General features: G+C 45.0%; 1 protein-coding gene across 1 annotated transcript in view; it reads left to right on the forward strand.

Annotated features, from left to right (window-relative positions):
* Positions 1-17,120, forward strand: part of RUNX1 (RUNX family transcription factor 1) — a 172,603-nt gene that overhangs the window by 103,534 nt on the left and 51,949 nt on the right. Inside the window, exon 5 of the mRNA XM_056484725.1 lies at positions 12,493-12,597. Coding sequence (XP_056340700.1) covers positions 12,493-12,597 — 105 coding nt within the window. The remainder of the gene's footprint in view (positions 1-12,492; positions 12,598-17,120) is intronic.

Genomic DNA, 17,120 nt, shown 5'->3' on the forward strand with positions numbered 1-17,120 from the left:
AAAGCCCTGCTCATCTCCAAGGCCACAGAGCTGGGGGTTGGCATTTTCCAGGCTGGGAATGGCAGGGTTCTCCCTGCCTGGATTTCCATGGAGTGACCCCGGGGCTTTTCCCAGCCCTGGGATCGATGGGAGCTGCATTAGTGGGATGACAGCACAGACACTCCTTGCTCCAAGCAGATCAGCTCCAAAGAAACAGTCCCAGGGCTGCTGCTGTGCTCAGAGAGCTTCTGCAGGGATGGTGAGGTTGGGATTGATCTGCTTCAGGAGTTCCTCCCTGCTGGAATGGCCCTGCTGGGGATGGAAGTGTCCCTCACCTTCCCTGCTCGCACAGGGCGTTGCTTTTCCAGGGAATCCAAACCTTCCCTGCTCACCTGCAGCTGTGCCAAAGCTCCACAGGGCATGAGAGGGTTTGTTCCCAGCTCCTGTGCTGTGCCAGGGAATCATGGATGTCCTGGTGTGAAGGACAGGTGTCTGCCAATAAAGGCAGAAATTCTCTTTGAAATGGAGAATGTAAACTCCCTCCCTACAAATTATTATTGTAATTGTGAAATTAAGCAGCTCTCAGGCAAAGAGATGGGAATTAGGAATAACAGTTCTTCACTAGGAAAATTAAAATAGCAATGCAGTATTACACAGAACAATCCCAGCCCTGCCAGAGTCAGAATCCAAGCTGACACCCGTCAGTCAGTCAGGGTGTTGGCACAGTCCCATTCAATGGTGGCTGCATCCTCCTGCAGGGGCAGATGTGGTTCAGCTGGAGCAGTGCTCCTGGAGAAGGTGCAGTTTCCTCTGAAGCTCCAGGGATGATGTGCAAAGGTCTGGTTTTCCTCTGGAATCCAGTGGGAAGAAGGTTCCTTGGTGTCCAAATGTCAGTTTTTATCTGGGTAGGAAAGGCTTGGCTCCTCCCCTGGCTGGAGCATCTCCCATGGGATGATGGAATTTTATCAGTCATGCCCTGGGACTCAGTGGCCATGAACAGGAGATATCTCCTGGAGGGAGGATGGGCTGTGGGAAGATAAAGATGATTGCCCAGCTGGTTTAAAGATGGCCCATGAGCAGATAATGTGTGCCAGGAGATCAGGGGCACTGCCCCACCCGGCTGCAGCAGATGGGGACAGAATTCACATTGCTGGGCACATCCTGTGCTGCAGCCCAAGACACTGGAATGGTTTGGGAAGGAAGGGACTGTAAGGATCACCTCATTCCAGCCCTCCTGTCATGAGCAGGGGCACTTTTCCCTATCCCAAGTTGCTCAGAACCACGACCAGCCTGGCCTTGGGCACTGCCAGGATCCAGGGGCAGCCACAGCTGCTCTGGCAATTCCATCCCAGCCCTGCCAGGGAACAATTCCTGCCCAATATCCAATCCAGCCCTGCCCTCTGGCAGAGCAGAACCATTCCCCCTGTCCTAGCACTGCAAAAGGGAGAAGGACTGAGGCAAAATCCAGGTCTCCAAGGGATGTTTCCAAGTTCACAGGACGATGCACCAAGCCATGAACGTGCCTCGGAATGGGACGTGCCAAAACCACAACACCCACGACACGAGGTTTGCCTGCTGTGAGGATTAGGCAAAGGATGAGAAAAGTGATTTGAGGGGAGAAGAAATCACAGCTTCAAACAGAAAAGCAGCCAGAGAATCCCAGAATGGGTTGGGCTGGGTTGGGGGGGATTTTAGGTATCATCCAGTTCCACCTTTTCCACTGGGACACCTCCCACTGTCCCAGGCTGCTCCAGCCCCAGTGTCCAACCTGGAGCTGAACATTCCAGGGATCCAGGGGCAGCCACAGCTGCTCTGGGAATCCATCCCAGCCCCTCATCACCATCACAGGGAACAATTCCTGCCCAAAATCCCACCCAGCCCTGCCCTCTGGCACTTTGAAGCCATTCCCTGTGTCCTGTCCCTCCATCCCTTGGGAATTTCTCCATTCCTTGGAGAGGAGCAGCAGCTCCCAAACCAAGGGGAGGGACAGAGGCTGCAGCTCCAGCCCAACCAACCCCTCTGAGCTTGAGGCCTCGAGGCCTTGGGGGTGTTTTTCAGGAATCCCCTGGGCTGGGGGAAGGGGAGAGGTCAGAGGTGGAATTTGGGATTTAATCCCACTTCAGACGGATAAATCCGCTCGTGAATCTGGGCCTGAACCTTTCCATGTCTCTGTCATCCCTATAAAGTCTGGGGGATAATTTCTACCTCAAAAAGCTGATGAATGGTCTGAAATTATAGCTGGGCTCAGGACTATCATTAGGCTTAAGGATCCCAAGGCATTTTCTGTGAGAAGGTGGGAGAAGCTTTGCTCTGGAGCCATTTCATCCTGAACTGTCCTTTCCACCTGCTCTTCCTGTTTTTCCCTTTCCCTGAGCTCCTCAGCAGTGACACAGCACTCAGGACACTTTGTGGCCAGAGCTGGATCCACTTTGTGGAGGTCATGTCATTTCTGACCCAAGCTCTGGTCCAGACAAGCACTTTATTTAAAACAAAAATGATTTTGCACTAAGAGAAGAAAAAAAAAAATCAAAATTCCCAGATATTTAGATCACAGCTTGGAAGCAAAAATTCAAGTTTTGGGGAGCCCATGTATAGAAGCATCAGAAAATTCCATGAGAGCCATTTTTGGAGGGAAAAAAAAAATTTCACCTCTCCAAATGTGTGTTCAAACATTATGTTTGTGGAAATTGAGTATTTCTATTTCAAGCTTTCAAATATTTTAATAATAATTTTTGTTTCTAAGAGCTCCTGGTGCTGCCCCTTGTGCAGGCACCCCAAGCACTTCACTGCTGCTGGGCTGTAATTATTGTCTCCACCCAAGTTCATAAGAGTTTTATGGTGGTTGCTGCAGCAGCTCCACTCAGAGGTAAAGGCTGCTTGGCTTTTCCATTTAAAGTTCTTCTTTCCCCCTCCTTCATGGATTTAATGCTTTAATCCATTTTGGAAACTTGATCTGCAGCCTTGCAGTCTCAGGCAGCATCCCACCCCAAAAGTTCAGCTCCAACAGGATAAAAAAACCCCATTCAGCAGATTTTGGGGTAACTCTGGTTACACAGGAACCACAAAGCTCAGAATCTGGGATTTCCACAGGACCTCAGGATGCTGAGACACAAATGATGCTCCTGGCAGCCAAATCCCTCCCACAGCCCCAAACTGTCCAAAATCTGGAATTTTCACCAGCACACAGGGAATTCCTGGGGGTTTGGGGTTGGCACAGGGGACTCGTGGCTGTGTCAGCTCCTGGTGTCACCCTGGGGTGGCTTTTGTGTCCCTGAGCCCCTCAGGTGAGAGCTCAGCTGCAGGTGAGGATCCCAGCCCAGGGATGGAGGGACAGACACAGGGAATGGAGGGACAGACACAGGGAATGGAGGGACAGACACAGGGAATGGAGGGACAGACACAGGAATGGCTCCCACTGCCAGAAGAAAGGTTTATATTGGATATTGGGAATTAGGGATCGTTCCCTGTGATGGTGATGAGGGGCTGGGGTGGATTCCCAGAGCAGCTGTGGCTGCCCCTGGATCCCTGGAATGTTCAGTTCCAGGCTGGACACTGGGGCTGGAGCAGCCTGGGACAGTGGGAGGTGTCCCTGCCATGGATGGGGTGGAATGAGATGATTTTTAAGATCCCATCCAACCCAAACCATTCTGGGATTCCTGGACCTCCTCTTTTTTAGCTCTTCTTTTATTTCCATCCTCCCCCAGATTCTCAGTTATTTTCCCACTTCTCTTCTGCTACAAATCCTTCCTGATCAATGGCACGACCATTTCCCCCCCATGCAGCTCAGCTGTCACACATTCCCATTCTCCAAACACAACAAATTGTGATTTTGTGGCACCTCTGTTCAGGCACATCTCAGCAAACAGCACATGAAGGTGGCAGGAGCAGCAGCCTGAGAGAGGGAGAACAGGATCCAGCTGAGACTCGTGTTTTCCACCCCACCCATGAACTTTTCCCAGGAATTCCCATCAAATCCAGGCTGCTGGAGGAGAGAAGGGACACCAGGTGCCCTTTTCCACCCTTGGCAGGCTGGCAGGGACCAGCACAGGATGGTGTCATCCCCACAACCCACAGGGAAGTGAAACCCCTCAGCAGCACAGAAGTGAAACTGGCTGCACACAAATTGTCAAATTTGAGTGTAAACATCTCTTCCCCCCTCAAAAAAATAAAAAATAAAAAAAAAATCCCCTCAGGCAGAAAAACTGTTTGAGCTCAGACCCACCCTGTGCAAGGGACAGGGGAGATGCTGAAGGTGCTGCCTGCTCCACTGAAGCAGAAATTTGATTTTTTTTTCGCATTTTAAATTGGCACTGACACCTTCCTGGCACGCTGGGTGCTCATCCCATCAGGGAGATTTTTCTCTGAGGGATTTGAATGTTGCAGCAGAAGAAAAGAGGGGGAAAGTGACTTTAGAACTTCCCTGGCACCTCCTTAAAGGAGCTGAGGATTCAGTGAGCAGCTCCAGGCTCCTCCAGGAAAACTTCCCAAGATATTTGTGCTCTTTTGGTGCCCTGGGATCCACTTGGAACTCCTCTGAGGATCCCCCAGAGTCTTTCCATCCCTCAATTCAGGCACTTGCTGTCCCAGGTAGCAGCCCCAGCCTCCTGCCCAGGCTGGTTTTTCTCTTTTCATGGAACCTGGATCTACCTGAGACTCCTCCAGGTGGTTTTTTTTGGGAGTTTTATCACATCTCCTCCAATTGAGATCTCAGCTAGCAGCAAAACTCAGGGCCTGAATTATCTTGATTTGAATAAAATGACAGAGAGCAGCACCAGCTTCCACATCTGCCTGGCTCAGTGTTTCATGTCTGCAGCTCAGGGTGATATTTTTGACTTCTGAGAGAAGCAAATCATCAGGGAAAATCTCCCCAAGAGCCACAGGGACTTCCCTTATCACCCAGATAAAGCCAAATTCAATCTGAGTGCCTGACAAATGTCTCTATTACTCGATTTCAGTGATGTAATTTGGGTTGCTCAATGTAATTCCTGCCTTGCCTGAGGTGAAAAGTGCCAAATTAATTGGTGCTTTTTTGGCTGGGCACCGTTATTTTCACCTCACCAAAAGAATTGAAAGGATTCCACCCCAAGACACAAATTTCTGCTGGGAATCCCTCAGCAGCTCTGCTGCTTTCCAGCCCAGAATTGGAATTGTTAGCCAGGAAAAAATGTGGAGAAAGGGAGGAAAAGAGTGGGAAGGGCATTTCTGGAGTGATGTAGAAAAATGGGGAGGAAAGGAACAGGATAAAACCAGGATCAACCATGTCCTGCAGGAAGGAGCTGATTTTCCAGATTTATTGGGAAAAAAAAAATTAGGATTTGGGGAAAGGAAAAGGAAAGGAAAAGGAAAGGAAAAGGAAAGGAAAAGGAAAGGAAAAGGAAAGGAAAAGGAAAGGAAAAGAAAGGAAATCCAGCCCCAGCCATGTTTCTGCAGGAATTAACTGCTTTTCCAGATTTATTGTGGAAAAAAAAAAATCAGGATTTGGGAGCTAGGAGGAAAGGAACAGGGATAATCCAGCACCACCCATGTCCCTGCAGGAATAAGCCACTTTTCCACCTTCATTGTGAAAATAAATCCACTTTTTTTTGTGGGTTCCATTTTGCAGCAGGACCCCTTCTGGCCCTGTAGAAATCCAGAACAAAACATTTATTGATTTAGAGCGCTGGAGATTTCATTCTGGGGAAGGAGCTGCTGTGTAAACACACACAGAGAACTTCCTGGAGTGAGAAATGTTCCCAAGGTCAGGTTCAGCTGAGCCAGGCTGCTTTGGCAGGAAGGAAATTTCCCAAATTTCCAGCTTGACACGTGCTTAAACCTGAAAAAAAAAAATCCATAAAAATCTGTATTTAAAATTTAAAGCAGCTCAGTTCCCCCTGTGACTGGTTGGCATGGGCAGTTCTTGGAAACATGGAATGGTTTGGGATGGGAGGGAGCTTAAAAATCATCCATGGCAGGGACACCTTCCACTGTCCCAGGCTGCTCCAAATAAAATAATAAAAATAAAAATAAAAATAAAAATAAAAATAAAAATAATAATAATAATAATAATAATAATAATAATAATAATAATAATAATAATAATAATAATAAATAATTCCTTCCCATCTAACCCTGCCCTCCTCCATCTTAAACCATTCCTGCCCCTCCCTCCCCTGTCCCAAGTCCCTCTTTCCTTTCCTTCAGGCCCTGGAAAAGGCTCTGAGTTCTCCCTGGCACTTTTTTTTTGGGTCACCACCCTCATTTGTGTGTTTGGACCGTTGGTCACAATTTACAAACCATCTACAGCTGAGGTGAATAACAGCTTTATTTCATATTTAAATCCAGTGGCATCTGTGGTGCTGCTGGTAAACAAATCATGTTCTTTTTTTTTTTTTTTTTTTTTGATGCCTCTTGCTCCAGCTGCAGCTTTTTATTTTTTCTTTTTTTTTTTTTTTCTGATGATGAAACAGCACCAGATCAAACACAAGAGGCAAAGTTTTATTCTGTGCCAAACCATCAGTGGTGGCTGAGAAAAAAGCCACCACCTGAGCACAGAATTTTGCCTCCTGCAGGTTTGGAACACCTGCAAAAAAACCTTTCAGTCCCAGGATGAGCAGCTGTTAATTCAGGAAGGGCCAGGTGATTTCAACCATTCTCAATTTCTTGATCAGATGTGGAGTGCTCAGAGGTAGGAACCAGCAAAAATCAGCCCCAGAGTCTGGGAGGTGACATTTGGGATGGATGTGGAATGTGTGGGTGGCACCCTGGGGGTGTTTCAGTGCAGGGAGATGCTGTGAGGAGCCAGAAAAATGGGGAAAATTGATCATTTAGTGTGGTTTAATACCAGTATAAAGGGGTTAAAAGGTAGAAGCTGGATAAAAACCTCCAAAATGAAATCATCCTGTTTCTTCCTAGAACCTGGAATTCTCTCCTTAATAGAACAGAAATGTCTGTAATGTCATTTGAGTTGCATTTGGGCCTTACATTTATAGTTTTCCACTTATACCTCTTGTCCTTGTCAGCACAGACATTCTTTGCTTTCCTTCTTTTTTTCCCCATTCTTTTTATTTAATAATTCACAGTAACAACCTTTAAAAAAAAAAAAAAAAAAAAAAAAAAAAGCAAGCCAGATTTACTGGCACAAATATTTATTACAACAAAGCCCAAAAGTGAAAGGCTGTGATTACACCAACCCCAAGTCTTTGCCTTTTTCTCCTCTCTCCACAGCCAAATTTCTGAATTTTTTCCTTTTTTTTTTTTTTTTTTTCCTGTTCCCACTGGGGTGTCCCTTCATCAATGGCTTCTCCAAAGGATCAAAATGAAGTTGTGGCCTCTTTTCCCAGCAGTTCTCACTCCCTTTTCCCTCTGCCCGTGCAGCCACTTTTATTAGAGGTGTTGTCCCCCTGCAGCCCCAGCTGAGGGACACTCAGGGATGACTCAGGCAGGACACAGGAGCTCATGTCACCCTGGTGCCACCCAGGATTGGGGTTTCCCTCCTCAGACACTCTGGAGATCCCTGGAATTCTGCTGGAGAGGAGCTGGTTCTGCTCCAGCCTCTGCAGGGGCGTGGATTTGGAATGGGGGCTTCAAATTCCCAGATTTCAGTGCAGGGCACAGGCAGAGGTTTTGGTTTTGGAGGTTGATCATGGAATTATGGAGTGGCCTGGGCTGAAGGGACAATATCAGAGAATTCCAGAATTCCTGGGGCTGGAAAATCCCTCCCAGCCCCTGCAGTCCCAGCTGTCCCCATCCCCACCTTGTCACCCTGAGTGCCACCTCCAGGTGCCACCTGTAGGGATGGGGACCCCAAACCTCCCTGGCCTTTCTTATATAAATATATATAAAATGACTGCAGCCACATTCTCAGCTTCTCCTGCTTTCTCTGTCTCAGTCTCAGGATTATTCTGGTGCTGAAGGATCACAGCTAAGAGGGGGCAGGGTCAGGGGTGCTCTTGGATTTTGCTTCTGTCTCCTGCCAGACCATTGAGGACAGAGGTGTGAGAAGCATCAAGGGACACTGAGCTGAATTCCTGATTTTCCTGTCCGGGCAAAGTGTAGAAAGAAAAGGGATCATGGAATCTCTGGGGCTGGAAAATCCCTCCCAGCCCCTGCAGTCCCAGCTGTGACTTGTCCCCACCTTGTCACCTGAGTGCCACCTCCAGGTGCCACCTGCAGGGATGGGGACCCCAAACCTCCCTGGGCAGTTCCAACCCCTGAGCTCCCTTTCCATGGGGAAATTCCTGCTGCTGTCACCCTGAGCCTGCCCTGCCCAGCCTGGGGCTGTTCCCTCCTGAACTTTGTGTTTTGTTCTTCCTCTGAGGTTCTCTCAGTTTTGCCCAGTCTCGAGGGGCCTCCTGAGCCATCCTGTAAATGTGGGGACAGCTCAGAATCCATCTGAGGTTTGGGGTCCCCATCCCTGCAGGTGGCACCTGGAGGTGGCACTCAGGGTGACAAGGTGGGCATGGGGACAGCTGGGACTGCCTGGGCTGGGAGGGCTTTTCCAGCCTCAGGAATTCTGGAATTCCACGATTTCAGCTGCCAAATCAGTGACACTTGAAGGCACTTTTGAAGCCAAATTTCTACCAAACCCCCCCCAAGAGAGTTTCCAGGTAACATTTCCAAACCCAGCCTTGCATTCCAGCCAGGGCTGCTCCTGTTTCCACTCCTTTTTCTGGACAGGTTCTGACCTTTCACCTCTTGCAAGAATAAACAATTCCAAGTGATTTTTCCTACCCTGGCTGGGAGGGAAGAGCTGATGGCAGCAGTGACTCCTGGGCTGTGAATTTGTGGATTTGTAGATTTGTGGATTTATGGATTCACACATCTGAGGCCTTGCTATCTGTGGGAAGGGTTTCCCTGTCCCACCTCTGGAGAATTTCATCCTTGTGCTCATCAGCTGCTTTGTCAGGAATCACCAGGGATAATTCAAGAGACAAGGAGGGTCTGATGTGGCTCTTGCACCCCAAACCCCATTTCACCCTCATCAAAGGCTCCCAGGATGACCCACAATGATTGGTTTCCATCCACACAGCCCTGAGCTGATTTCTGGGTGGTTTTCCATCAATTTTTGGGAATGTTGAACCCAGAGGTCCCAGATTTGGATGTTAGCTCACAGTGCTGGTTTGCTGGGACACTTTCATTGTGACTTTTGGAGGAATCCAAACAAGGCCAGAGTTTCAGGATGACTTTTGGGGGTGCTGGGTCCCTTTTTCCAGCCACAAGGTCAGATCCTCTGAGCCTGACTCAGATTTGGGCAATGTCTGTGCAGACACTTTATTATGCCAGTTGGAAATAAAATCTGTATCATAACCCATAAAAAAACAGGAGATGTTGGAAATAAAATCTATATCATAACCCATAAAAACCAGGAGATGTTGGAAATACAATTTATATCATAACACATAAAAACCAGGAGATGTTGGAAATACAATTTATATCATAACACATAAAAACCAGGAGGTGTTCATGGCCCTGCTGTCATTCCAAACCCACATATCCCACATTTAACTCCCAATCCTTTTGTTAAATGCTGAATAATGCAGGACAGATAAAACCCCTTAATGAATGGAAGGGAATGGGGCAGAAGCAGCAGGGAATAAAAGGCAGGTGGAATTGTTGGTGACACCCAGGTTTATGGTTCCAGGGCTGTGGTTAACCAGGATGTGGCTCATGGGAAAAAAAAAAAAAAAAAAAAAAAAAATCACCTCCTTCTTCTTTATTCTGGTTTTGTAGGCTGGAGTTATGGTCACATTTAACTGCTGTTGTTGTTGGGGTTTTCCCTGCTTTAATTTTCTATATAGAAACTTCTCCAGAGCCTTTGGAAGAAATAAATTGATGATGTGGAATATCAGAGTAGCAGGTGTCAAACCCTAAACTGGAAATACTGCACATTAGTCCAGTAAATAAATTAATTTTTAAAATTTTCTCTCTGTTTTAGTGATAAGTGTTGTATTTAGTGATACAGGAAATTTTATTTTGGGAAAAAGGGAAAATCCCTGTCCAGGGCATTCACTTGAGAGCTGGACTGGCTGATCCCTGCAGGATAATCTTTATTCTTTATTCTGGTTTTAGAGACTGGAATTGTGGCCACATTTTACTGCTGTTGTTGTTGTTGGGGTTTTCCCTGCTTTAATTTTCTATATAGAAACTTCTCCAGAGCCTTTGGAAGAAATAAATTGATAATTATGTTGTAGCAGAGCAGCTGACAAAAAAAAAAAAAAAAATCCAAATTGGGAGAAAGATGGAAATACTGCAGATTAGTTCAGTAAATAAATTAATTTTTAAAATTTTCTCTCTGTTTTAGTGGTAAGTGTTGTATTTAGTGATACAGGGAATTTTATTTTGGAAAAAAGGGAAAATCCCTGTCCAGATAGAGATATTTCTATTTAATTTTTACATTTCTATTTAATATCCTATTTAAATTTCTACTGAAATTTCTGTTGAAATTAACCTTATTTATAGAGGTATTTCTATTTAATTTTTACATTTCTATTTAATAATCCATTTAAGTTTCTACTGAAATTTCTATTTCAACTTAGCCTTATTTACAGAGCTAACTGAAGTATTTCTATTTATTAATATTTCTAATTAATTTTATATTTCTATTTAATATCCTATTTACATTTCTATTGAAAGTTAACCTTATTTATAGAGCTATTTCTATTTAATTTTGACATTTCTATTTAATATCCTATTTACATTTCTCTTGAAATTTCTATTTCCACTTGGCCTTATTTATAAAGCTATTTCTATTTAATTTTGACATTTCTATTTAATATCCTATTAATGTTTCTACTGAAATTTCTATTTCAATTTAGCCTTGTTTATAGAGCTAAAAGAAATATTTCTATTTATTTTTTACATTTCTATTCAATATCCTATTTACATTTCTACTGAAATTTCTATCAAAATTAAACTTATTTATAGAGGTATTTCTATTTCATTTTTACATTTCTATTTAATATCCTATTTACATTTCTACTGAAATTTCTATTTCAATTTCTATTTCAATTTAATCTTATTTATAGAGCTATTCCTATTTAATTTTTACATTTCTATTGAAATTTCTATTGAAATTAACCTTATTTACAGATTTATTTCTATTTAATCTTTACATTTCTCTTGAAATTTCTCTTGAAATTTCTATTTCAATTTAATCTTATTTATAGAGCTATTCCTATTTAATTTTTACATTTCTATTGAAATTTTTATTGAAATTAACCTTATTTACAGATTTATTTCTATTTAATCTTTACATTTCTCTTGAAATTTCTCTTGAAATTTCTATTTCAATTTAATCTTATATATAGAGCTATTCCTATTTAATCTTTACATTTCTCTTGAAATTTCTATTTCAATTTAACCTTATTTATAGAGTTATTTCTATTTCATCTTTACATTTCTATTGAAATTTCTCTTGAAATTTCTATTGAAATTAACCTTATTTACAGAGTTATTTCTATTTAATCTTTACATTTCTCTTGAAATTTCTATTTCAATTTAATCTTATTTATAGAGCCATTCCTATTTAATCTTTACATTTCTATTGAAATTTCTATTGAAATTAACCTTATTTATAGGGCTAACTGAAGCAAACAATAAAAAATGGGTGGAAGGGAAGAAACTCCACACTCAGGCTGGAACCAGGGGGTAAAATGAGGGAGAGGGAGGAAAAAACTCAATTTTCTCCCACCAATTGCTGGTTTTCCCAGTGGGGTGATGCCCCCTGATGCCTGTGGCTGCTTGCAGAGATTCCTGTCAGTCTCTGATGCTCAGATGAGGATGCTGAAGCTGCTGCCAGGCAAAGTTTTACTGCTCCAACACCAGCATCTGAGCTCTTCTCAAAGGTGCAGAATTCTTCCAAAAATGCCAGGAGTAAATCCAGGAGTAAATCCAAAATAGAGCCATGCCATGCAAAAACCAACTGGGAAAAACCTTCTTGCTGGATATTAGAGAAGCTGAGCCTTATCCTCTCATAGAATGGTTTAATTCTCTGTGGATGAGCTGTAAGGATTTTTTTATTATTATTTTTTTTTTTTTTCCATTCCCTTTTTTTGGCATTGCAGTAGCAGCTGATTTTTACTGGGCTGTGCTTCACAAGAGGGAATTGATCTCCTGGTGGTTCCAGCCTGCCTGGGGGGCCTGAGCACCCACTCCTCTTTCATTTTAACAAGATTCCCGTGGCACTTTTGGAAAATGCAGCCACGATTTCCCAACCCCCCTGAATGAACTCCCTCTAGAAAGCAGAGTCAGGAATATCAGATAAACCCTGACTGTTAAGGGTAACCTCCTTTTTTTTTTTTTTTTTTTTTTTTACAGAGTGTAGATGATTTAAATATAAATTAATTTTGTTCCCCCAAAAGCTTTGAGCAGTTGCCACGGTGGGAATGAATCCAGAATTCTACACCCCATAAAACCCCTGAGTGCCTTGCAGGCTGTTTGAGCAAACAAGAGTTTGCTTTCCTCAATGCTTGCTCGGGGAATTTTTTATTTTTTTTTTTTTTGCTCAGTAACATTTTTTTTTTCCTCCTGTTGCAGGGAAAAGCTTCACTCTGACCATCACAGTGTTCACAAACCCTCCCCAGGTTGCCACTTACCACAGAGCCATCAAGATCACCGTGGATGGACCTCGGGAGCCCCGAAGTAAGTGAGCTCAGCAGAGAATTTCCAGAGGGATAAACTGATTTATTGCCATCCCCATCCACAAATAGGAACGTTCTAGGATTTATAATTGTCATCCTGAAGTTTATTTTTTTCTCACTGGTGTCCATGAGTTGCATTTCTGGAATGCCAGAAGGGATGTGGTACAAGGTGGGCAGTGAATTCCCAGCACAGCATCAGAGGATTTTAAAGCTCTGGAAACCAACATGGCATTGAGCAAAGCTGCAGGCTCAGCCCCCTGCAAACAGGAATAAATCCCAGGTTTGCTGCTTCCTGGGCTTCCCTGAACTTCAGCTGTGGGACAGCTTGGGAGAACACATCTGTCTGTACAGGCAGCAAATCCTTCTTTCTTTCTTTCTTTCTCTTTCTTTCTTTCTTTCTTTCTTTCTTTCTTTCTTTCTTTCTTTCTTTCTTTCTCTCTCTCTCTCTTTCTTTCTTTCTTTCTTTCTTTCTTTCTTTCTCTCTCTCTCTCTCTTTCTTTCTTTCTTTCTTTCTCTCTCTTTCTTTCTTTCTCTCTCTTTCTTTCTCTCTTTCTCTCTCTCTTTCTTTCTCTTCCTTTCTTTCTCTCTTCCATTTTTAACAAAGTACAGCACAAGGAGGGGGTGATGAATGTGATATTCCCATGGAATGCCCAAGCCTTGCACACAGGGGATTGTTTGGTTCAGGTGCTGAGGGCAAACAGCTCTGGCTGAAATGGAGAGAGGGTGGAGCAAGGAGAGATCACAGAATCAGGGAATGGTTTGGGTTGGAAGGGACCTTAAAGATCCTCTCACTCCACCCCCAGACACCTCCCACTGTCCCAGGTGCTCCAGCCCCAGTGTCCAACCTGGAACTGAACATTCCAGGGATCCAGGGGCAGCCACAGCTGCTCTGGGAATCCATCCCAGCCCCTCATCACCATCACAGGGAACAATTCCTTCCTAATATCCAATATAAACCTTCCTTCTGGCAGTGGGAGCCATTCCCTGTGTCTGTCCCTCCATTCCCTGTGTCCTGTCCTGTCCTGTCCTGTCCCTCCATTCCCTGTGTCTGTCCCTCCATTCCCTGTGTCTGTCCCTCCATTCCCTGTGTCTGTCCCTCCATTCCCTGTGTCTGTCCCTCCATTCCCTGTGTCCTGTCCCTCCATTCCCTGTGTCTGTCCCTCCATTCCCTGTGTCCTGTCCCTCCATTCCCTGTGTCTGTCCCTCCATTCCCTGTGTCTGTCCCTCCATTCCCTGTGTCTGTCCCTCCATTCCCTGTGTCTGTCCCTCCAGCCCTTGGCAATTGTCTCTCTCCATGTTTCCTGCAGCTCCTTCAGGCCCTGCAAGGCCACCCTGAGCTCAGCCCAAAGCTTCTCCTGTGCAGGTGAACAATCCCAGCTGTGCCAGCCTTTCCTCCCAGCAGAGCTGCTCCATCCCTCTGCTCATCCTGCTGCTCCTCTGGGCTCTGCAGCAGCTCCAGCTCTTTCCCAAGATGGGATCCAGAGTTTCTGCTGTCACCAGAGGCAATTGTTGGCCTCTGTCACTACCCCGGTGCAGCATTTACATATTGTTATCAAAATGTAAATTGAGGTTTGGGGTGAGTTTCTTGCAGCCCTCCCACACTCTTGGCAGGAGTTGTGGATGTTGCTTCAGTGGAATTGTCCCGGGAGAACAGAGCAGCAAACACCCTCCAGGGAATGGCAGCTTGGGGCTGCTTAACCAGGAAAGAAATGTTCCAAACTTCAGCCAAAATAGCTTACAAATCTCAGGTTTTCTCCTGGAGCCTTCATTTACCTGTGTTACATCACAATCCAGGTTTTTAGTGGAAAAATCTGACATATTTTGTTAAATTTGAGGACAGGCCTTAAAACAAATACTCTGTTAGCTTAAGGCTCCTTATTTATCTATCTTTATTTCTTGGTTTATTGTTTGGGTTTTTTTAAATTTAAATTGTGGTTGAATTGCCCCTGAAAAATATCCTCAGTGAACCAGGCAGCTGTGTGCATAAATAAAAAAAAAAGATATTTGAGTATGGAAATTCCAGCTTTGCATATGCAATCACCTGGGCATGCTCAGGGTTTGCAGACAATGAATAAACTGCAGCTCTTTGAATATGCATCTGCTTGAAACAAAATCCTCCTGCAGGCAAACCTGCTGTTGGGAATCAATTCTTCAGTTGGTAGGAGAGTTAATATTTAATGAGATTCTGCATTTGGAAAAGGAAGTGGAGATATGAGCCCGGGACGGAAGCAGCGCTCGGTATCTGCCCGACCCAAATGCAAAGGATTCCCTGGAATTCCTGTCCCTTGGTTTAGGCAAATCAGCTGCACAGGGAGGGAGGTTCAGCCCTGAGGAAAGGTTGGAGTCCCCCCAGCAGGAATTCACAGGTTTTTGTATTGCTGAGTCACTCATGACACAGCACAGAAGGGACTGTGGGATCATGGAATGGGGTGGGAAGGGGTTAAAGCCCACCCAGTGCCACCCCTGCCATGGGGACACCTCCCACTGTCCCAGGCTGCTCCAGCCCCAGTGTCCAACCTGGAACTGAACATTCCAAGATCCAGGGGCAGCCACAGCTGCTCTGGGAATCCATCCCAGCCCCTCATCACCATCACAGGGAGCAATTCCTGCTCAGTATCCAATATAAACCTTCCTTCTGGCAGTGGGAGCCATTCCCTGTGTCTGTCCCTCCATTCCCTGTGTCTGTCCCTCCATTCCCTGTGTCTGTCCCTCCATTCCCTGTGTCTGTCCCTCCATTCCCTGTGTCTGTCCCTCCACTCCCTGGGCTGGGATCCTCACCTGCAGCTGAGCTCTCACCTGAGGGGCTCAGGGACACAAAAGCCACCCCAGGGTGACACCAGGAGCTGACACAGCCACGAGTCCCCTGTGCCAACCCCAAACCCCCAGAAATTCCCTGTGTGCTGGTGGAAATTCCAGATTTTGGACAGTTTGGGGCTGTGGGAGGGATTTGGCTGCCAGGAGCATCATTTGTGTCTCAGCATCCTGAGGTCCCACCACAATTCCAGGGATCCAGGGGATTCCATCCCAGATCCTCCCCACCCTCCCAGGGAACAATTTCATCCCAATATCCCCTCCAGCCCTGCCAGCTCTTTAAACCATTCCCTGTCACTGTCTGCCTACATGAAAAAAAAAATCTCCTTCCTTTTTAGACCCTCTGCAAGGGGCTCTGAGCTCTCCCTGGAGCCTTCTCCTCTCCAGGCTGGACACCCCCAGCTCTCCCAGCTTTTCCAAAGATTCTATTTTGCTGCCTTCATTTTTAAGTGAGCTTCAACATCCTCAGATTTGACTTCTCACCAAGATTTCCAAATCACAGCCATGATCTCTCCATGGCTAAATTCCACTTAGGGAATTTTTTTTCCCTAAATTCTTTTGATGGAGACATGGGTTGGATCTGTGAAACCCTTCCTGCCATGGACTGAAGGGGTTTAGGAGAATATCTAAATCTACTTAAATTGGGATGGGAATCCAAACAGCAACTGCTGGATTTGAGTGGTTTAGCTTCAGTGATCAATATTTGGGAACATTCCCCAGATCCATGACTCAGTCACCTGAGCTGAAGGAATTCCCAACAGGCTGAGCTGTGTTTTCTCCTGATTCACCAGAGATCTGTGGGATCAGTGGGAACAAAATGAGACCTGCTGTCTTCCAGAAATCCAGAAAAACCTGCTGAGCTCCAAAACCAACCCCAACAACGATTTTTGATTAATTTCCTTTATGGTTTGGGTGGTTCTCAGACAGCCTGGATTCCAATAATCAGATTAAGGATTAGAAACAATTTTTCCCTGCCAGAGTGGTCACTGGAATTGTCCCAGAGCAGTCTGGGTGTGGCCCTTGGGGACAGGGTTTGGGGTGACTGAGTGACCCTGAAACCCTCCCAGCCTTTCTGGGATTCTGTGATTTTTATTCTCTCTGGGATGTGTGGAGGTGACAGTAGGTGACAATGACACTGTCACAGGGCCACCTTTGCTCTGTGGACATTGTGTTCCTGCACATCCCATCATTAGGTCCTGGTTGCTTTGCCCAGCAGATCTAAATTTCTAAATTTCATCTAAATTTCCACTTCAGACTGTGATAAATTCCCATTTGTGGGAGTTCCACATTTTCCTTTTGCTCCCCATTGGATTTCTGCCTGTGCCTACCCAGACAAAACTTCTCAAATTGTCCCAGCTCACAAAGAGAGCCAAGCCACTTAAAAACCTGGCTCTTCCTCCCCTGCTTTCATTATGGATTTTTAAAACCTCTTTTGAAGTGAGCATTTTTATTCCCCACTTCTGAATAAATGCTTATTTTCAAAATTATTTTTTTTTTTTTTTTTCTGAAAAGAAATCCTGCTGCACTGTCAGGGAGAAGGGCAGGATGACCTAACCCATCCAACTTCTCTGATTCTATGATTCATAAAGCAATTTCTGTTTTTATGAGCAAAGTCCATGGGGAAAATCATTAGCAGAAACCAGATCAAGAGTAGAGCTCCTGATGAAAATACTTTTGGTTAGGAAACTTGGTAGAAATAGTCTGAGTCCTAAA

Source organism: Oenanthe melanoleuca, chromosome 1 (genome assembly GCF_029582105.1).
Source record: "Oenanthe melanoleuca isolate GR-GAL-2019-014 chromosome 1, OMel1.0, whole genome shotgun sequence".
NCBI classification, from domain to species: Eukaryota; Metazoa; Chordata; class Aves; order Passeriformes; family Muscicapidae; genus Oenanthe; species Oenanthe melanoleuca.